Genomic DNA, 23,196 nt, shown 5'->3' with positions numbered 1-23,196 from the left:
TGATGTCATATTGGTAAATGGAACTTGACCCAAACAATGGAAATGCCATGGAAACCACGGGGGTGGAGGAGAGGGGATCTCCTCATTGTCCCCCAGCAACATTAGCTTACATTTAGGCTATTGTCTATATCTGTATGTCACACACTACGTTGAGGTCAAAATCAGAGTATAAGTCTTGTATGGATGTCAACCTCCATCACATGTTCATGTCATCATCACCAATCCACTGCATTACAGTTAGAAACTACTTTGACCACCAACCACTGATTTCTCTATGCTAGCTATGCTAACAGCTTATACGGACAGGAGTTAGCATTTAGCAGTCACTTCTTCTAGACCTGAAAATTGGACTTCTAAATGTTATGCAGTGAAAACAGCCAAATATATTTACATGGGACTTTAGTAAGCACATTGTGGGTCTGTTATAATACACCAATCATGTCTGATTTGACCAATATCTACTTTGTTAGAACAGAGTTGTTGAATGTGTGCCAATCCGGCGTCCTTCTACGCCAATCCGTCGTCCTTCTACGCCAATCCGTCGTCCTTCTACGCCAATCCGTCGTCCTTCTACTCCAATCCGTCGTCCTTCTACGCCAATCCGTAGTCCTTCTACTCCAATCCGTCGTCCTTCTACTCCAATCCGTCGTCCTTCTACGCCAATCCGTCGTACTTCTACTCCAATCCGTCGTCCTTCTACGCCAATCCGTCGTCCTTCTACACCAATCCGTCGTCCTTCTACGCCAATCCGCCGTCCTTCTACGCCAATCCGTCGTCCTTCTACGCCAATCCGTTGTCCTTCTACGCCAATCCGCCGTCCTTCTACTCCAATCCGCCGTCCTTCTACGCCAATCCGCCGTCCTTCTACTCCAATCCGCCGTCCTTCTACTCCAATCCGTAGTCCTTCTACTCCAATCCGTCGTCCTTCTACGCCAATCCGTCGTCCTTCTACTCCAATCCGTCGTCCTTCTACGCCAATCCGTCGTCCTTCTACACCAATCCGTCGTCCTTCTACGCCAATCCGTCGTCCTTCTACACCAATCCGTCGTCCTTCTACGCCAATCCGCCGTCCTTCTACGCCAATCCGTCGTCCTTCTACTCCAATCCGCCGTCCTTCTACGCCAATCCGCCGTCCTTCTACTCCAATCCGCCGTCCTTCTACTCCAATCCGCCGTCCTTCTACGCCAATCCGCCGTCTTTCTACGCCAATCCGGCGTCCTTCTACGCCAATCCACAGTCCTTCTACGATTCCCATCAGTCTGCGTTCCATTGACCTCTTTACCACATCTTCCCAATCAGTCAATCACATACCATTACCAAACAATCACATACCATTACCAATCAATCACATACCAGTACCAATCAATCACATACCATTACCAATCAATCACATACCATTACCAATCAATCACATACCATTACCAATCAATCGCATACCATTACCAATCAATCACATACCATTACCAATCAATCACATACCATTACCAATCAATCGCATACCATTACCAATCAATCAATCACATACCATTACCAATCAATCAATCACATACCATTACCAATCAATCGCATACCATTACCAATCAATCAATCACATACCATTACCAATCAATCACATACCATTACCAATCAATCACATACCATTACCATACCATTACCAATCAATCACATACCATTACCAATCAATCACATACCATTACCAATCAATCACATACCATTACCAATCAATCACATACCATTACCAATCAATCACATACCATTACCAATCAATCAATCACATACCATTACCAATCAATCGCATACCATTACCAATCAATCAATCACATACCATTACCAATCAATCACATACCATTACCAATCAATCACATACCATTACCATACCATTACCAATCAATCACATACCATTACCAATCAATCACATACCATTACCAATCAATCACATACCATTACCAATCAATCACATACCATTTACCACAAAGCTTCTTGTTCTCCTTGTTATTTCCCTTAACCAGAAAGATGGAAGAGCCTTTTCACAAACAAAGCATTTGTCACAAATCGCTTCCCAGCAACCCGCGACTTACAACAGCAATTAGGGTGAAGTGCCTGGCTCAAGGGGTACATCGATTCGAACCAGCATTGTATTGGTTACTGGCTCAACGCTCTTAAGCACTAGGCTACTCGCCGCCCGCAAAAATGGACCGACTCTTCCATCAGATAAACCTAGTGCTCAGCGGCATCATAAATGGCACTCTATTCCCTATGATAAAACACTACTTTAGACTAGGGCCCATAGGACCAGTCAAAAGTAGTTCACTACAATAGGATGCAGATAGAGTTGTATCTGTTAGCAGTGTGTGAGTGAGTGAGTGAGTGAGTGAGTGAGTGAGTGAGTGAGTGAGTGAGTGAGTGAGTGAGTGAGTGAGTGAGAGAGTGAGAGAGAGAGAGAGAGAGAGAGAGAGAGAGAGAGAGAGAGAGAGAGAGAGAGAGAGAGAGAGAGAGAGAGAGAGAGACGAGAGAGAGAGAGAGAGAGAGACAGAGAGAGAGAGAGAGAGAGAGAGAGAGAGAGACAGAGAGAGAGAGAGAGAGAGAGAGAGAGAGAGAGAGAGAGAGACAGAGAGAGAGAGAGAGAGAGAGAGATAGGTATTGTAGGCCTGAAGCTGTTTACATTGTGTTAGTGGTCAGGAATGCAGATGGGACAGCGATTGACTTGGGAAAATGGAGGCAGCCAAACACAGAAGGGAAACAATAAGCTCGACCAACACAGTGAGGTGGGAAACACACACGCTCACTCACAGAAAGACACACAAACAATCAGTAAAACACACACACACACACACTAAAACACACACATGTTAGCCTAATAACGCTAGAGGAACATTTAAGGGAACAAAGACAACATAAGGAGAAGTTAATGTTAGAGGGGAACGTTTCACTAGTCCTGTGTTTAGTCCTGTGTTTAGTCCTGTGTTTAGTCCTGTGTTTAGTCCTGTGTTTAGTCCTGTGTTTAGTCCTGTGTTTAGTCCTGTATTTCACTAGTCCTGTGTTTAGTCCTGTGTTTAGTCCTGTGTTTAGTCCTGTGTTTAGTCCTGTGTTTAGTCCTGTGTTTAGTCCTGTGTTTAGTCCTGTATTTCACTAGTCCTGTGTTTAGTCCTGTGTTTAGTCCTGTGTTTAGTCCTGTGTTTAGTCCTGTATTTCACTAGTCCTGTGTTTAGTCCTGTGTTTAGTCCTGTGTTTAGTCCTGTGTTTCACTAGTCCTGTGTTTAGTCCTGTGTTTAGTCCTGTGTTTAGTCCTGTGTTTAGTCCTGTGTTTAGTCCTGTGTTTCACTAGTCCTGTGTTTAGTCCTGTGTTTAGTCCTGTGTTTTACTAGTCCTGTGTTTAGTCCTGTGTTTAGTCCTGTGTTTAGTCCTGTGTTTTACTAGTCCTGTGTTTAGTCCTGTGTTTAGTCCTGTGTTTAGTCCTGTATTTCACTAGTCCTGTGTTTAGTCCTGTGTTTAGTCGTGTGTTTAGTCCTGTGTTTAGTCCTGTGTTTAGTCCTGTATTTCACTAGTCCTGTGTTTAGTCCTGTGTTTAGTCCTGTGTTTAGTCCTGTGTTTAGTCCTGTGTTTAGTCCTGTGTTTAGTCCTTTGTTTCACTAGTCCTGCATGTTGGAGCTCGAAGCCTAAGATGTTCACTGTACCGTGGAATCACACCTGCAACCCTGAACATGTGACCGTTAAACACTCGGAATATGAATCTGTTAGTGTTAGAAGGGAGAAGGGTTAGTGTCCTGTTGCCATTGGGTTTCTCAGAGTAAGTGTTAGAAGGGAGAAGGGTTAGTGTTATTTGAAAAGCAGCTGAAGGGTGACAGTCAGTCCCTCTCTCCCTGTCTCTCTCTCTCTCTCCCTCCCTGTCTCTCTCCCTCCCTGTCTCTCTCCCTCCCTGTCTCTCTCTCTCTCTCCCTCCCTGTCTCTCTCTCTCCCTGTCTCTCTCTCTCTCTCCCTCCCTGTCTCTCTCCCTCCCTGTCTCTCTCCCTCCCTGTCTCTCTCTCTCCCTGTCTCTCTCTCTCTCTCCCTCCCTGTCTCTCTCCCTCCCTGTCTCTCTCCCTCCCTGTCTCTCTCCCTCCCTGTCTCTCTCTCTCCCTGTCTCTCTCTCTCTCTCCCTCCCTGTCTCTCTCCCTCCCTGTCTCTCTCCCTCCCTGTCTCTCTCTCTCTCTCCCTCCCTGTCTCTCTCTCTCTCTCTCTCCCTCCCTCCCTGTCTATCTCACTCCCTGTCTCTCTCCCTCCCTGTCTCTCTCTCTCCCTGTCTCTCTCTCTCTCTCTCCCTCCCTGTCTCTCTCTCTCTCCCTCCCTCCCTGTCTCTCTCCCTCCCTGTCTCTCTCCCTCCCTGTCTCTCTCTCTCCCTGTCTCTCTCTCTCTCTCTCCCTCCCTGTCTCTCTCTCTCTCTCTCTCTCTCTCCCTCCCTCCCTGTCTCTCTCCCTCCCTTCTCTCTCCCTCCCTGTCTCTCTCTCTCCCTGTCTCTCTCTCTCTCTCTCCCTCCCTGTCTCTCTCTCTCTCTCTCTCTCTCCCTCCCTCCCTGTCTCTCTCCCTCCCTGTCTCTCTCCCTCCCTGTCTCTCTCCCTCCCTGTCTCTCTCCCTCCTTGTCTCACTCCCTCCCTGTCTCTCTCCCTCCCTGTCTCACTCCCTCCCTGTCTCTCTGCCTCCCTGTCTCTCTCCCTCCCTGTCTCTCTCCCTCCCTGTCTCTCTCTCTCTCTCTCTCCCTCCCTCCCTGTCTCTCTCCCTCCCTGTCTCTCTCCCTCCCTGTCTCACTGGGTCATCTGTTCTTCTCTCCCTCCGCAGGCTGCTCTAAGTGCCTTGAAACAGCTGTCGGAGCAGGGACTGGACACGGTGGACTGCCCCATCAAGGTAAAACACGGAGCATCTATAATGCCACATAGACGCTAGTGGTCACCGATACCTTAAAAAAGAGGGTCCTCACAATGGGCCTCAGGATCTCGCCACAGTATTATTTGTACATTCAAATTACCATCATAAAAATGCAATTGTGTTTGTTGTCCGTAGCTTATGCCTGCCCATACCATAACCCCACCTCCACCATGGGGCCCTATACCATAACCCCACCTCCACCATGGGGCCCAAACCATAACCCCACCTCCACCATGGGGCCCATAGCATAACCCCACCTCCACCATGGGGCCCATACCATAACCCCACCTCCACCATGGGGCCCATACCATAACCCCACCTCCACCATGGGGCCCATACCATAACCCCACCTCCACCATGGGGCCCGTACCATAACCCCACCTCCACCATGGGGCCCATACCATAACCCCACCTCCACCATGGGGCCCATACCATAACCCCACCTCCACCATGGGGCCCAAACCATAACCCCACCTCCACCATGGGGCCCATACCATAACCCCACCTCCACCATGGGGCCCATACCATAACCCCACCTCCACCATGGGGCCCAAACCATAACCCCACCTCCACCATGGGGCCCAAACCATAACCCCACCTCCACCATGGGGCCCAAACCATAACCCCACCTCCACCATGGGGCCCAAACCATAACCCCACCTCCACCATGGGGCCCAAACCATAACCCCACCGTCACCATGGGGCCCAAACCATAACCCCACCTCCACCATGGGGCCCAAACCATAACCCCACCGTCACCATGGGGCCCAAACCATAACCCCACCGTCACCATGGGGCCCGTACCATAACCCCACCTCCACCATGGGGCCCAAACCATAACCCCACCTCCACCATGGGGCCCATACCATAACCCCACCTCCACCATGGGGCCCAAACCATAACCCCACCGTCACCATGGGGCCCAAACCATAACCCCACCGTCACCATGGGGCCCGTACCATAACCCCACCTCCACCATGGGGCCCAAATCATAACCCCACCGTCACCATGGGGCCCAAACCATAACCCCACCTCCACCATGGGGCCCAAATCATAACCCCACCGTCACCATGGGGCGCTCTGTTCACAACGTTGACGTCAGCAAACCTCTCACCCACACGACGCCATACACATGGTCTGTGGTTATGAGGCTGGTTGGACGTACTGCCAAATTCTATAAAACAACGTTGGAGGCGGCTTATGGTAGAGAAATGAACATTCAATTCTCTGGCAACAGCTCTGGTGGACATTCCAGCAGTCAGCATGCCAATTGGATGCTCCCTCTGAGACATCTGTGGCATTGTGTTGTCTGACAAAACTGCACATTTTCAGAGTGGTCTTTTATTGTCCTCAGCACAAGGTGCACCTGTGTAATGATCATGCTGTTTAATCAGCTTCTTGATATGCCACACCTGTCAGGTGGATGGATTATCTTGGTAAAGGAGAGATGCTCACTAACAGGGATGTAAACACATTTGTGCACAACATTTGAGAGAAATAAGCTTTTTGTGCGTATGGGACATTTCTGGGATCTTTTATATCAGCTCATGAAACATGGGACCAACACTTTCTTTAACCTGTCTCCTCCCTTTCATGTTCAGTATATATAATACACTCACGCGCCTAAACTTGTGTGTGTGTGTGTGTGTGTGTGTGTGTGTGTGTGTGTGTGTGTGTGTGTGTGTGTGTGTGTGTGTGTGTGTGTGTGTGTGTGTGTGTGTGTGTGTGTGTGTGTGTGTGTGTTTCCCCCTGGTGAAAAAAGGCCAAGCGCATATTTACATGAGAGTCAAATACACGATTCACGATATACTGAGTATACAAAACATTAAGAACACCTGCTCTTTCCATGACATAGACTGACCAGGTGAATCCAGCTGAAAGCTACGATCCCTTATTGATGTCACTTGTTAAATCCACTTCAAATCAGTGTAGATGAAGGGGAGGAGACGGGTTAAAGAAGGGTTTTTAAGCCTTGAGACCACTGATTTATGGATTGTGTATGTGTGACCATTCAGAGGGTGAATGGGCAAGACAAAATATTGAAGTGCCTTTGAACAGGGTATGGTAATAGGTGCCAGGTGCACCGGTTTGTGTTGAGAACTGCAACGCTGCTGGGTTTTTCACACTCAACAGTTTCCTGTGTGTATCAAGACTGATCCACCACCCAAAGGACATCCAGCCAACTAGACACAACTGTGGGAAGCGGCGTTGGAGTCAACATGGGCCAGCATCCCTGTAGAACGCTTTCAACACCTTCTAGAGTCCATGTCCTGACAAATTGAGGCTGTTCTGGGGGTAAAAGGGGGGTTCAACTCAATAATAGGAAGCTGTTCTTGGATTAGTCCACTGAGACAGGCACCAAATCAGACAGGTGACCCATCACCCCCTGAAATGGATTAGTCCACTGAGACAAGGGTGAATCAGACAGGTGTCCCAGCACCCCCTGAAATGGATTAGTCCACTGAGACAAGGGTGAATCAGACAGGTGTCCCAGCACCCCCTGAAATGGATTAGTCCACTGAGACAAGGGTGAATCAGACAGGTGTCCCAGCACCCCCTGAAATGGATTAGTCCACTGAGACAAGGGTGAATCAGACAGGTGTCCCAGCACCCCCTGAAATGGATTAGTCCACTGAGACAAGGGCGAATCAGACAGGTGTCCCAGCACCCCCTGAAATGGATTAGTCCACTGAGACAAGGGTGAATCAGACAGGTGTCCCAGCACCCCCTGAAATGGATTAGTCCACTGAGACAAGGGTGAATCAGACAGGTGTCCCAGCACCCCCTGAAATGGATTAGTCCACTGAGACAAGGGTGAATCAGACAGGTGTCCCAGCACCCCCTGAAATGGATTAGTCCACTGAGACAAGGGTGAATCAGACAGGTGTCCCAGCACCCCCTGAAATGGATTAGTCCACTGAGACAAGGGTGAATCAGACAGGTGTCCCAGCACCCCCTGAAATGGATTAGTCCACTGAGACAAGGGTGAATCAGACAGGTGTCCCAGCACCCCCTGAAATGGATTAGTCCACTGAGACAGGCGCAAATCAGACAGGTGTCCCAGCACCCCCTGAAATGGATCAGTCCATTGAGACAGGCACCGAATCAGACAGGTGACTCAGCAGCAGACACATTGGTAACATTGAGAGAGAATATAGTATACAGTATGTACTTTTGACCAGAGCTGGGCTCCGCCATTTTCTTTATGCTCTGGTTTATAATGTAGAGAATAGGGTGCCATTATTTCTTTAGGCTCTGGTTTATAATGTAGAGAATAGGGTGCCATTATTTCTTTAGGCTCTGGTTTATAATGTAGAGAATAGGATGCCATTATTTCTTTAGGCTCTGGTTTATAATGTAGAGAATAGGATGCCATTATTTCTTTATGCTCTGGTTTATAATGTAGAGAATAGGGTGCCATTATTTCTTTATGCTCTGGTTTATAATGTAGAGAATAGGGTGCCATTATTTCTTTAGGCTCTGGTTTATAATGTAGAGAATAGGGTGCCATTATTTCTTTAGGCAGTGCACTCATTTTGACCAGGGCACATAAGACTGTGATCAGAAGTAGTGTACTATAGGAAGAGGGTGCCATTGGGACAGCCCATGTATCTCCGGTAATATTACTGTCTGAAGTCACTACATAAGGTAACTGAGCTGACAAGATGTAAGGCCCATGTCAGACCAGACCACTGCTTCTCATAGTTATTGGTCAGCCTTTTAAAATCCACCCCTGGTTTGGTGTTTATAGTGTTTTATTAGTGTGTGTAGATTACAGCAGGGAGAGAGAGAGACAAGGAGAAATAGAGAGAGAGAAGGACAGAGTAGAGAGAGAGAGAGAGAGAGAGGGAGAAATAGAGAGAAGGATAGAGAGTGTGAGAGAAAGACAGGGAGAAAGAGAAGGAAACAGAGTGAGAGATATAGGAAGAAAGATAGAGCGAGAAAGACGGAAAAGAGAAAGCAAGAGAGATACAGGAAGAAAGAGAGAGAAAGACAGAGAGATACAGGAAGAAAGAGAGAGAAAGACAGAGAGATACAGGAAGAAAGAGAGAGAGAAAGACAGAGAGATACAGGAAGAAAGAGAGAGAGAAAGACAGAGAGATACAGGAAGAAAGAGAGAGAGAAAGACAGAGAGATACAGGAAGAAAGAGAGAGAGAAAGACAGAGAGATACAGGAAGAAAGAGAGAGAGAAAGACAGAGAGATACAGGAAGAAAGAGAGAGAAAGACAGAGATACAGGAAGAAAGAGAGAGAAAGACAGAGAGATACAGGAAGAAAGAGAGAGAAAGACAGAGAGATACAGGAAGAAAGAGAGAGAGAAAGACAGAGAGATACAGGAAGAAAGAGAGAGAGAAAGACAGAGAGATACAGGAAGAAAGAGAGAGAGAAAGACAGAGAGATACAGGAAGAAAGAGAGAGAGAAAGACAGAGAGATACAGGAAGAAAGAGAGAGAAAGACAGATACAGGAAGAAAGAGAGAGAAAGACAGAGAGATACAGGAAGAAAGAGAGAGAGAAAGACAGATACAGGAAGAAAGAGAGAGAAAGACAGAGATACAGGAAGAAAGAGAGAGAGAAAGACAGAGAGATACAGGAAGAAAGAGAGAGAGCGAAAGACGGAGATGGAGAGATACAGGAAGAACGCAATAGAGAGATACAGGAAGAAAGCGAGAGAGAGACAGAGATAGTGTAACGGTTGTCGTATGAAGTGGACCAAGGCGCAGCGGGTTGCGTGCTCATTTTAACTTTTATTAGAACACTTAAACAAAACAAGAAAACAAATGAACGAACAGTAATGCAGGCTACACACAGCTATGCAAAAAAAAAACTACTTCCCACAAACCACAGGTGGAAAAAGGGCTACCTAAGTATGGCTCCCAATCAGCAACAACGATGTACAGCTGTCCCTGATTGAGAGCCATACCAGGCCAACACAAAGAAATACACAACCTAGAAAGAACATAGAAATACAAAACATAGAACAATACCCCAAAACCCCTACAACACAAAACAAACACACCCCTCTTATATAATAACATACCCAATAAACCCCGAAACACTCTAAACAAATACCCCCTGCCACGTCCTGACCAAACTACAATAACAAATAACCCCTTTACTGGTCAGGACCTGACAGATACAGGAAGAAAGAGAGAGAGAAAGACAGAGAGAGATAGAGAGATACAGGAAGAAAGAGAGCGAGAGAAAGACAGAGCGAGAGAGAGATAAGGGGAAAAAGAGAGAGAGATACAGGAAGAAAGAGAGAAAGACAGAGAGAGATAAAGATACAGGAAGAAAGAGAGAGAGAGAAAGACAGAGAGATACAGGAAGAAAGAGAGAGAGATAGAGGAAGAAAGAGAGAGCGAGAGATATAGAGAGATACAGGAAGAAAGAGAGGTAGAGAGATACAGGAAGAACGCGATAGAGAGATACAGGAAGAAAGAGAGAGAAAGACGGAGATAGAGAGATACCGGAAGAAAGAGAGAGAGAGAAAGAGAGAGATACAGGAAGAACGAGAGAGAGAGAGATACAGGAAGAAAGAGAGGGAGAGATAGACAAAGAGAGAGAGATACAGGAAGAGAGAGAGGGAGAGATAGACAAAGAGAGAGAGATACAGGAAGAGAGAGAGAGAAAAAAAACAGGAAGAACGAGAGAGAGAGAGATACAGGAAGAAAGAGAGGGAGAGATAGACAAAGAGAGAGAGATACAGGAAGAGAGAGAGAGAAAGACAGAGAGATAGAGAGATACAGGAAGAAAGACAGAGAGAAAGACAGAGAGATAGACAAAAGAGAGATACAGGAAGAAAGAGATAGACAAAGAGAGAGAGATACAGGAAGAAAGAGAGAGAGAGAGAAAGACAGAGAGATACAGGAAGAAATGAATTTCTCCATTCAATCTAACAGAAAGGAGATTTGTCCTTTAAATGTCACAAGGAGGTGTAGGCTTGTGTGTGTGTGTGTGTGTGTGTGTGTGTGTGTGTGCGTGCGTGCGTGAGTGCGTGCGTCCACTCCGCTTTGCATTTACATAGAACCCCCCCCACCCACCCACCTCTCCTCCCCATACTCCGCCCCCGTCACCGCTCCTTGCCGCTTGCCGCCTAACGCTTTGCATGATGGTTATCTGTCTGTCACCACTACACCAGAGTCTGGTCATGGGCCAACCAGTTACACACACACACACACACACACACACACACACACACACACACACACACACACACACACACACAACCACTCCACTGTGGGAAACACATGTCTCCTTCCACGGAACCTTCCGTGTCACCCTCCAGGAACGACTCCAGAAGGAATCAGGCATTTGATTTTCATATTGGGACCGTATTTATATTTTCACGGGACTTCCTGTGTGGGCATCCGTATAGTAAAGTAATTTAACTGTAAAAAAAAAAATGTATTTCCTTTTAAATTGGAATGAACTCAACCAGTCGTGATGTTTTCATCAGATTGTCAAACAAATCACTTCATGTGGCGGCGCAAGTTTGGGGAATCTTACCATTTATCCTACCATTTATTCTACCATTTATCCTACCATTTATCCTACCATTTATCCTACCATTTATCCTACCATTTATTCTACCATTTATTCTACCATTTATTCTACCATTTATCCTACCATTTATCCTACCATTTATCCTACCATTTATCCTACCATGATCCTACCATTTATCCTACCATTTATTCTACCATTTATCCTACCATTTATCCTACCATTATCCTACCATTTATCCTACCATTTATTCTACCATTTATCCTACCATTTATTCTACCATTTATCCTACCATTTATCCTACCATTTATTCTACCATTTATCCTACCATTTATTCTACCATTTATCCTACCATTCTCCTACCATTTATCCTACCATTTATTCTACCATGTATCCTACCATTTATTCTACCATTTATCCTACCATTTATCCTACCATTCTCCTACCATTTATTCTACCATTTATTCTACCATTTATCCTACCATTCTCCTACCATTTATCCTACCATTCTCCTACCATTTATCCTACCATTCTCCTACCATTTATTCTACCATTTATCCTACCATTTATCCTACCATTCTCCTACCATTTATTCTACCATTTATCCTACCATTTATCCTACCATTCTCCTACCATTTATTCTACCATTTATCCTACCATTTATCCTACCATTTATCCTACCATTCTCCTACCATTTATCCTACCATTATCCTACCAGTTATCCTACCATTCTCCTACCATTTATCCTACCATTTATCCTACCATTTCTCCAGATCTACGCATCAGTTATGATATTCATATGCTCATTTTAAATAAAGGTTAAATAAAAAATGTTAAAAAATAGAAAATTCATGGAACAGTTTCATTTCAAATATAACGTTTTCCTTTTTCTAAATTTGTTTAATCCCAAAGAACTGAATTAAAATGCTACGGATCTAACAGTTAAAATTCTACTATTACCATTTCACCATCCTCTGGACACCCTATTACACCATCCTCTGGACACCCTATTACACCATCCTCTGGACACCCTATTACACCATCCTCTGGACACCCTATTACACCATCCTCTGGACACCCCATTACACCATCCTCTGGACACCCTATTACACCATCCTCTGGACACCCTATTACACCATCCTCTGGACACCCTATTACACCATCCTCTGGACACCCCATTACACCATCCTCTGGACACCCTATTACACCATCCTCTGGACACCCTATTACACCATCCTCTGGACACCCTATTACACCATCCTCTGGACACCCCATTACACCATCCTCTGCCATGTGGACACACCATTACACCATCCTCTGCCATGTGGACACCCTATTACACCATCCTCTGCCATGTGGACACACCATTACACCATCCTCTGCCATGTGGACACCCTATTACACCATCCTCTGCCATGTGGACACACCATTACACCATCCTCTGCCATGTGGACACCCTATTACACCATCCTCTACCATGTGGACACACCATTACACCATCCTCTGCCATGTGGACAACCTATTACACCATCCTCTACCATGTGGACACACCATTACACCATCCTCTGCCATGTGGACACACCATTACACCATCCTCTGCCATGTGGACACCCTATTACACCCTGATCCATTGGCGGCTAAAGACATGACAGCATGGTACTCAGAGACAGCCTATAGGCCAATGCAGCAGTAGGTCTAGAACTTCCATCAGTACATGAAGACGAAAAATAAAAACAGAAAAAGGGTATTTTTATGACATTTCCACTGGATAGATGATGGTATTCTGCTCCTTCACACCGAGGCTCGGTGATTATCGAGGCTCGGTGATTATCGAGGGGGTTGGTGATTATCGAGGCTCGGTGATTATCGAGGCTCGGTGATTATCGAGGCTCGGTGATTATCGAGGCTCGGTGATTATCGAGGGGGTCGGTGATTATCGAGGCTCGGTGATTATCGAGGCTCGGTGATTATCGAGGCTCGGTGATTATCGAGGCTCGGTGATTATCGAGGGGGTTGGTGATTATCGAGGGGGTTGGTGATTATCGAGGCTCGGTGATTATCGAGGCTCGGTGATTATCGAGGGGTTGGTGATTATCGAGGCTCGGTGATTATCGAGGATCGGTGATTATCGAGGGGGTCGGTGATTATCGAGGCTCGGTGATTATCGAGGCTCGGTGATTATCGAAGCTCGGTGATTATCGAGGCTCGGTGATTATCGAGGGGGTTGGTGATTATCGAGGCTCGGTGATTATCGAGGCTCGGTGATTATCGAGGGGGTTGGTGATTATCGAGGCTCGGTGATTATCGAGGCTCGGTGATTATCGAGGATCGGTGATTATCGAGGCTCGGTGATTATCGAGAGGCTCGGTGATTATCGAGGGGGTTGAGTGTTGGAAAGACTCTTTTAAATACTGCGAGGAATGAGGAACTATTATCATTAGCAATGGATGTTTAAAAAAAATCTGATTCCGTTGATTCACTGTGTGAGGTGAAGAAATAAATGAATTAACAAGCTCAGCTTATTAGTGGCGGACATGGAGAGTTATTAAGACCATCGGAAATCAGACATCCCCAAATGGGACCGTTCCTACATTTCACCAGGAAATTCAAAACACAGGACAGGCAAGGAGGTACGGTAGGGCAGGCCAGGCACCCTAAGGCCCGCCCATAACGCCATCCCCACCTGCCACTTCCTCTCTCTCTCTCTCTCTCTCTCTCTCTCTCTCTCTCTCTCTCTCTCTCTCTCTCTCTCTCTCTCGCCCCCTCTCTCTCTCTCTCTCTCTCTCTCTCTCTCTCTCTCTCTCTCTCTCTCCCTCCCTGCTATCTCTTCTTCCATGACAGGGAGGAGAGGAGGGAGGAACATCCAGATAATTCAATAATTAAACAATGAATTATGGGAGTGGAAGGTCATTGGGGTGAGAGTATAGCTGGTGTAGCCCTGGGAAAAGGATCTGTCATCTTCAGCGTTAAAGATGAAGACGGAGCAAGGACAAGCTGACCAGTGCTCTGATTTACCTCATTATCACAGATAGACTGTGAATACTTGACCCATTACATTATCGCAGATAGACTGTGAATACTTGACCCATTACATTATCGCAGATAGACTGTGAATATTTGACCCATTACATTATCGCAGATAGACTGTGAATATTTGACCCATTACATTGTCGCAGATAGACTGTGAATATTTGACCCACTACATTATCGCAGATAGACTGTGAATATTTGACCCATTACATTATCGCAGATAGACTGTGAATATTTGACCCATTACATTATCGCAGATAGACTGTGAATATTTGACCCATTACATTATCGCAGATAGACTGTGAATATTGACCCATTACATTATCGCAGATAGACTGTGAATATTGACCCATTACATTATCGCAGATAGACTGTGAATATTGACCCATTACATTATCGCAGATAGACTGTGAATATTTGACCCATTACATTATCGCAGATAGACTGTGAATACTTGACCCATTACATTATCGCAGATAGACTGTGAATACTTGACCCACTACATTATCGCAGATAGACTGTGAATACTTGACCCATTACATTATCGCAGATAGACTGTGAATACTTGACCCACTACATTATCGCAGATAGACTGTGAATACTTGACCCATTACATTATCGCAGATAGACTGTGAATATTTGACCCATTACATTATCGCAGATAGACTGTGAATATTGACCCATTACATTATCGCAGATAGACTGTGAATATTGACCCATTACATTATCGCAGATAGACTGTGAATATTTGACCCATTACATTATCGCAGATAGACTGTGAATACTTGACCCATTACATTATCGCAGATAGACTGTGAATACTTGACCCACTACATTATCGCAGATAGACTGTGAATATTTGACCCATTACATTATCGCAGATAGACTGTGAATATTTGACCCATTACATTGTCGCAGATAGACTGTGAATATTTGACCCACTACATTATCGCAGATAGACTGTGAATACTTGACCCACTACATTATCGCAGATAGACTGTGAATACTTGACCCACTACATTATCGCAGATAGACTGTGAATACTTGACCCACTACATTATCGCAGATAGACTGTGAATATTGACCCATTACATTATCGCAGATAAACTGTGAATACTTGACCCACTACATTATCGCAGATAGACTGTGAATACTTGACCCACTACATTATCGCAGATAGACTGAATACTTGACCCACTACATTATCGCAGATAGACTGTGAATACTTGACCCACTACATTATCGCAGATAGACTGTGAATACTTGACCCACTACATTATCGCAGATAGACTGTGAATTCTTGACCCACTACATTATCGCAGATAGACTGTGAATACTTGACCCACTACATTATCACTGCCTTGTTTTCTGGCTCAACACCAGAACTAGGTGTCCTCTTCCAGCAGGACAATGATCCAAAGTACACCTCAAAATCAACACAAAAATGGTTCACCGACAACAGAATCAAGTTTTTTTTCCACGGCCATTCCAGTCCCCTGACTTAAACCCCATAGAAAACCTGTGGGATGAGCTGAAGAGGAGAGTCCACAAGCGTGGACCTGGGAATCTGTAGGATCTGGAGAGATTCTGTATGGAGGAATGGCCTCAGATCCCTGTGTTCTCCAACCTCATTACACATTCTAGGAGAAGACTCAGAGCTGTTATCTTGGCAAAGGGAGGTTGCACAAAGTATTGAATGAAGGGGTGCCAATAATTAATAATAATGTTTTATGATAAGAAATTATTTTATAAAAAATGTTTGTTCAATTATTTTACTTTAATTAAAGGTTTTATTTTGTATTTTTTTATTTCAGGGTTAAGAGTCTAACGTTAGCATTAGGGTTAAGGGTCTAACGTTAGCATTAGGGTTAAGGGTCTAACGTTAGCATTAGGGTTAAGGGTCTAATGTTAGCATTAGGGTTAAGGGTCTAACGTTAGCATCAGGGTTAAGGGTCTAATGTTAGCATTAGGGTTAAGGGTCTAACGTTAGCATCAGGGTTAAGGGTCTAATGTTAGCATTAGGGTTAAGGGTCTAATGTTAGCATTAGGGTTAAGGGTCTAATGTTAGCATTAGGGTTAAGGGTCTAATGTTAGCATTAGGGTTAAGGGTCTAATGTTAGCATTAGGGTTAAGGGTCTAACGTTAGCATTAGGGTTAAGGGTCTAATGTTAGCATTAGGGTTAAGGGTCTAACGTTAGCATCAGGGTTAAGGGTCTAATGTTAGCATTAGGGTTAAGGGTCTAATGTTAGCATTAGGGTTAAGGGTCTAATGTTAGCATTAGGGTTAAGGGTCTAATGTTAGCATTAGGGTTAAGGGTCTAATGTTAGCATTAGGGTTAAGTTTAGGGCTGAAGTCCTCATGACAGGAACCATTCTGCGTATTAATACAGTGATTTCTTCCAGGAACAAAGGATGTATTGCGAAAATATTTAGTATAGGTCCTCAATCAATCACATGTTTTTCTAAAACCCTTTTTAAATCAGTTGTTGTCACAAAGTGCTGTACAGAAACCTGGACTAAAACCCCAAAGAGCAAGCACGGTGGCTAGGAAAAACTCCTAGGAAAACAGAAACCTAGGAAGAATCCTTGAAAGGAACCAGGCTCTGTGGGGTGGAGAATAAGGCCTCTGTGGTTAGGATTAGAGGTATGGATAATGTCCCACTGTAGCTCAGTTGGTAGAACATGGCGCTTGCAATGCCAGGGTTGTGGGTTCGATTCCCACAGGGGGCCAGTATTTAAAAATGTAATAAAATGTTATGTATTCACTACTGTAAGTCGCTCTGGATAAGAGCGTCTGCTAAATGACTAAAATGTAAATGTTGACAGGATCCCTTCTATGTATTAGATCAGAAACGATTTCAATTGGAAGAAAGGATGCATTCTAACATCTTGCTTCTCCCTCTCTCTGATTGGTTCCCCCCCCCCAGAGCAGCGACGTGTGTGTCAGAGAGGACGGACACTAAAACAGACTAACTCAGGCACCACCCACCACTCAGGTCGCCATGGATACAACAGGCTGTCGTCAAGGAGATGACCCCTGACTCTTCCCCCGTCACCTATGACCCCTATCCCCCCACCCCACGACCGTCGCTGCATCCTGGCAACAAGCTGGAACAACATGCAATGGAGTGTGTGGATGTGTACTGAGAAGGATAAAAAAAAATTAAATAAAAAAAAAAATAACCGACTAACTAGAAAAAGATGGGGGAAATAAACCTTTGAGTCTCTATGTGAAGACAACACTATCCTAACACATTACATGTATTGATCATTTACGAAGAATTTAAATAAATAAAAAAATATATAAAAACTAGATTGAGTATAAACACCTAGATTTAACCCTGTTGGATAGATGTGTAATGGAAAGGGTTTACAACCCAATGTGTATATCATGCCATAAAGACAGAGGCAACATTATAGGGGGGGGGAGAATCAAAGTTGTGTAGCTTATTTTCCAAGGGGTAATTACGTTTCTGTTTATTTTCTAGTTTATTCATCTAACAATGCTTGAGTACTGACTGTATTATAAAAATTAGCCAATAGCAGTGCTGTGAAAGTTGTAGCTGTTGTCTTCTCATACAGTATATTCACCCAGCTTATCTTTCATGCTGATATTAATAAAAACAACAACAAAAAAATATAATATATATATTACTTTTATCATCTATCTATATGGATGTGAATGACTTGCAGAAATATCATATGCACAGAAAAAAAGGTTTCTTCATGTGGACAAAAAGGCCATCCTGCCTGGAGTTTAGCATTAAGCAACAGAGCTAGCAGGCAGGCAGGGTAAGGGTCTATTCAATTGGAAGTCAGTCAATTCAGGAAGGGATTTGAAGTTAAAACAAAACAAAAAAAGCTTTTTTTTTTTTTTAAATGTATAAATAGCTTATTTTCAATTAATTGAGAAATGAATGAAAAATGGATGCCGTTTTGTTCGATAATTGAATTGCAATTTCAGTTTATTTCCTGAATTGACTGACCTCAATTGGAATTGAGCCCCTCTGCTATCAGATGACTGTGACGTGGTTAGAGGGAAGCTGCAGGTTGGGCCAACCTCTCCTCTGGGTCCTGCAGGGGGAAGCAGCAGGTTGGGCCAACCTGTCCTCTGGGTCCTGCAGAGGGAAGCAGCAGGTTGGGCCAACCTCTCCTCTGGGTCCTGCAGGGGGAAGCAGCAGGTTGGGCCAACCTGTCCTCTGGGTCCTGCAGAGGGAAGCAGCAGGTTGGGCCAACCTGTCCTCTGGGTCCTGCAGGGGGAAGCAGCAGGTTGGGCCAACCTCTCCTCTGGGTCCTGCAGAGAGAAGCAGCAGGTTGGGCCAACCTCTCCTCTGGGTCCTGCAGAGGGAAGCAGCAGGTTGGGCCAACCTCTCCTCTGGGTCCTGCAGAGGGAAGCAGCAGGTTGGGCCAACCTCTCCTCTGGGTCCTGCAGGGGGAAGCAGCAGGTTGGGCAAACCTCTCCTCTGGGTCCTGCAGAGAGAAGCAGCAGGTTGGGCCAACCTCTCCTCTGGGTCCTGCAGAGGGAAGCAGCAGGTTGGGCCAACCTCTCCTCTGGGTCCTGCAGGGGGAAGCAGCAGGTTGGGCCAACCTCTCCTCTGGGTCCTGCAGGGGGAAGCAGCAGGTTGGGCAAACCTCTCCTCTGGGTCCTGCAGGGGGAAGCAGCAGGTTGGGCCAACCTCTCCTCTGGGTCCTGCAGGGGGAAGCAGCAGGTTGGGCCAACCTCTCCTCTGGGTCCTGCAGGTGGATATACTATGAAACAGGATCAATGAGTTAGCCAGTTAACTTTGATAAACAGACAGAAATAACAGATTTTCTGATTCATTAAAAAAAGCTACATTTATATGAGTTGTTGGTTGTTGAAGCAATCAAGACCAATTAAGAATGTTTCGGCAAGTTAGCTGGCAAACTCCTTGATCCTAATTTGTAGTGTACCCCCTTGGTCTGCCTGCCCTTGGGTAAGGACACTTCACCACAGACAGCATTACTAGAATGGGTTCTTCTCACCAGAGAGGTAGAGGAGAGTTTGGCAGCCATGTTGGTAAGGACCTAAAAGCATAATACCCCACCCCTGTAAAGTGTGTAATGTAACAAAGCCCCCTTGCCTACCACCTACCATAGAGGCTACCTACCGTTCTAGAATGCATAGTAGCAGAGTATTCTGGAATGGACAAGGTGTTCTAGAATACACCTAATGGGTTCTAGAATGGACACCATGTTGTTGATGATAAGGACGACATGGTGATTTAGTGACTAAAAGTCTCTAATAGTGCAGTGATTCTATGTTCGTGGATTTTTCCCACTTCTCTTACCTCCACAGTTTAGTCGATTACATCTACACCCATTGTGTGTGTTGTATTGACCTGGCCTTCAAGGCATCAACTGGGTGCTTTTAATCTCTGCATTCTGAACCCTATGAGCAAAAGATGTTGAAAAGAAACTGAAAATGTGTTTAAAAGACAACCTCTTTTAAATACTGAAAAAATGTTTTAAATGTTGAAAATGTGTTTAAAAGACAACCTCTTTTAAACACTGAAAAATGTTTTAAATGTTGAAAATGTGTTTAAAAGACAACCTCTTTTAAACACTGAAAATGTTTTAAATGTTGAAAATGTGTTTTTAAAAGATGCTTAAATACATATTTTATATTGAAAAGACGTCTTTTCGACATCTTGTGCTCACTGGGAATCATCTCTGAAGTGGCGAAACCCTCCAGCCATTAATTAGCAGGGTTTCACCCATTCAGAGATCACTTGAATCTAGGGTTGCGAAATTCCGGTAACTCTCCCAAAATTACCCCGTTTCCCAGAAATCCTGATTGTGAGACCAGGAATCGTCCAACCAGGATTTCTGGAAAACGATCGTAATTTTGCAACCCTACTTGGATCACTTAGTTCACTGACATGGAGGATGTGGGAGGAGCAACGTGTTATAATAAGGAAACAGTGTCTCTTCCTGAAATGCAGTAAAATCACCTCGGTTCATGTTGACAAATGTCTGATGTCTTTTCTTTATTGTTTCTGTGTCGTGAAAATCAAGTGAAGAAGAAACAACATCACATTTAGGTAACTGAATTAAGGCCAGGATTAACCGGAAATTAAGGCCAGGATTAACCGGAAATTAAGGCCAGGATTAAATGGAATTTAAGGCCAGGATTAACTGGAAATTAAGGCCAGGATTAACCGGAAATTAAGGCCAGGATTATCTGGAAATTAAGGCCAGGATTAACCGGAAATTAAGGCCAGAATTAAGCGGGAAATTAAGGCCAGGATTAACTGGAAATTAAGGCCAGGATTAACCGGAAATTAAGGCCAGGATTCAATCCGATCGCAGGTTTTAACCCCCAGAGTCCAAGGCCTGCAGAAATCAAATTAGCATAATACAAATATTCTGTACAAATCTGTCTGTTAAAGCTAGACAGTGGTGGAAAAAGTACCCAACTATCACACTTGAGTAAAAGTAAAGATACCTTTAATAGAAAATGACTAAAGTAAAAGTAAATGTCACCCAGTAAAATACTACTTGAGTAAAAGTCTAAAAGTATTTGGTTTTAAATATACTGAAGTATCAAAAGTAAAAGTATAAATCATTTCAAATTCCTTATATTAAGCAAACCAGACGGCACAATTTTCTTGTTTTTTAAAATTTACGGAACGCTTTGGGGCACACTCCAAAACTCAGACATAATTTACAAATGAAGCATGTGCGTTTAGTGAGTCCTCCAGATCAGAGGCAGTAGGGATGACCAGGGATGTTCTCTGTTTAGTGAGTCCTCCAGATCAGAGGCAGTAGGGATGACCAGGGATGTTCTCTGTTTAGTGAGTCCTCCAGATCAGAGGCAGTAGGGATGACCAGGGATGTTCTCTGTTTAGTGAGTCCTCCAGATCAGAGGCGGTAGGGATGACCAGGGATGTTCTCTGTTTAGTGAGTCCTCCAGATCAGAGGCAGTAGGGATGACCAGGGATGTTCTCTGTTTAGTGAGTCCTCCAGATCAGAGGCAGTAGGGATGACCAGGGATGTTCTCTGTTTAGTGAGTCCTCCAGATCAGAGGCAGTAGGGATGACCAGGGATGTTCTCTGTTTAGTGAGTCCTCCAGATCAGAGGCAGTAGGGATGACCAGGGATGTTCTCTGTTTAGTGAGTCCTCCAGATCAGAGGCAGTAGGGATGACCAGGGATGTTCTCTGTTTAGTGAGTCCACCAGATCAGAGGCAGTAGGGATGACCAGGGATGTTCTCTGTTTAGTGAGTCCTCCAGATCAGAGGCAGTAGGGATGACCAGGGATGTTCTCTGTTTAGTGAGTCCTCCAGATCAGAGGCAGTAGGGATGACCAGGGATGTTCTCTGTTTAGTGAGTCCTCCAGATCAGAGGCAGTAGGGATGACCAGGAATATTCTCTTGAAAAGTGTGTGAATTGGACAATTTTCCTGTCCTGCTAAACATTCAAAATCTAACAAGTGCTTTTGGGTGTCAAGGAAAATTTATGGAGTGAAAAGTACATTATTTTGTTAAGGAATGTAGTGAAGTAAAAGTAAAAGTAGTAAAAAATATAAATAGTAAATTTCAGATACCCAAACAAAACTACTTAAGTAGGACTTTAAAGTATTTTTACTTAAGTACTTTACACCACTGAAGCTAGAGATATCTGTTATTTGGCATGGGCTGTGTCTCAATCCACCATATCTGTCAGGTTAAACTAGAGAGATCTGTTATTTGGCATGGGCTGTGTCTCAATCCATTACATCTGTCAGGTTAAACTAGAGAGATCTGTTATTTGGCATGGGCTGTGTCTCAATCCACCATATCTGTCAGGTTATACTAGAGAGATCTGTTATTTGGCATCGGCTGTGTCTCAATCCACCATATCTGCCGATGTCGGTCTGCTGCATCTGTGGTGGAAGGTGGCAGAGCTATAACCGTGTTTGTCAGACCAGGAGACATCCCGAAAAACATCCCGTTTTGCTCCTTTGACCCCCAAAAAGCTTCACGGGACTCGTCTGAGGTCGGTACCGCTGATCTGCCAACTTCTGTCTGTAGCGTCCCAACAGTTTGGGCTACATACTATTATGACCCCTCTGTGGAAAGGTGAGACTCTCACAAACACAGATGTGTTTGTTTTGCTCCAGGACCCTTACAAGCCTCACAAGATTCGTCTGAAGGTCCCCCGGTACCAGTTAAAAGAATGGAAGTTCAGTTAGCTCTAATAGTTTTGGGACGGTGACACACGTTTAGTTGTTTTGGCTCTGTACTACCGCCCAAAACCACTCCCCTTTCCCGGGATAAATAACTGCGAGAAACCGGTAAATTATAATAAATTATTTATATGAACAGCATGGTGTGAAATGGAACTGCTAAATTATATGTGATGTCTAAATCTGGCCTCTCTATGGCCTCTGCATGATGAATCATCAACGCTCAGTGACAGACAGCCCATCTCAGGGTGGGGACAGACAGCCCATCTCAGGGTGGGGACAGACAGCCCATCTCAGGGTGGGGACAGACAGCCCATCTCAGGGTGGGGGGACAGACAGACCATCTCATGGTGAAGGAACAGACAGCCCATCTCAGGGTGGGGACAGACAGTCCATCTCATGGTGAAGGGACAGACAGCTCATCTCAGGGTGGAGGGACAGACAGCCCATCTCAGGGTGGGGACAGACAGCCCATCTCAGGGTGGGGACAGACAGCCCATCTCAGAGTGGGGGGACAGACAGCCCATCTCAGTATGGAGGACAGACAGCCCATCTCAGGGTGGGGACAGACAGTCCAT

General features: G+C 44.9%; 1 protein-coding gene across 4 annotated transcripts in view; it reads left to right on the top strand.

Moving 5' to 3' along the window:
• The window catches only part of stau2 (staufen double-stranded RNA binding protein 2), a 359,434-nt gene extending 339,015 nt beyond the window's left edge, over nucleotides 1–20,419 (top strand). For 2 of the 4 annotated variants that reach the window (XM_045702846.1, XM_045702847.1), the window contains exons 15-16: nucleotides 4,813–4,878; nucleotides 17,360–20,419. In XM_045702846.1, coding sequence (XP_045558802.1) covers nucleotides 4,813–4,878; nucleotides 17,360–17,395 — 102 coding nt within the window. In that variant the 3' untranslated portion in view covers nucleotides 17,396–20,419. The remainder of the gene's footprint in view (nucleotides 1–4,812; nucleotides 4,879–17,359) is intronic. The other 2 variants (XR_006760826.1, XR_006760825.1) reach the window with 2 other exon arrangements.
• Nucleotides 20,420–23,196: the final 2,777 nt, after the last annotated feature.

Source organism: Salmo salar, chromosome ssa19 (genome assembly GCF_905237065.1).
Source record: "Salmo salar chromosome ssa19, Ssal_v3.1, whole genome shotgun sequence".
Lineage (NCBI taxonomy): Eukaryota > Metazoa > Chordata > Actinopteri > Salmoniformes > Salmonidae > Salmo > Salmo salar.
The sequence above is the reverse complement of the archived record's forward strand: the minus strand, read 5'-3'. Positions and strand labels throughout refer to the sequence as shown.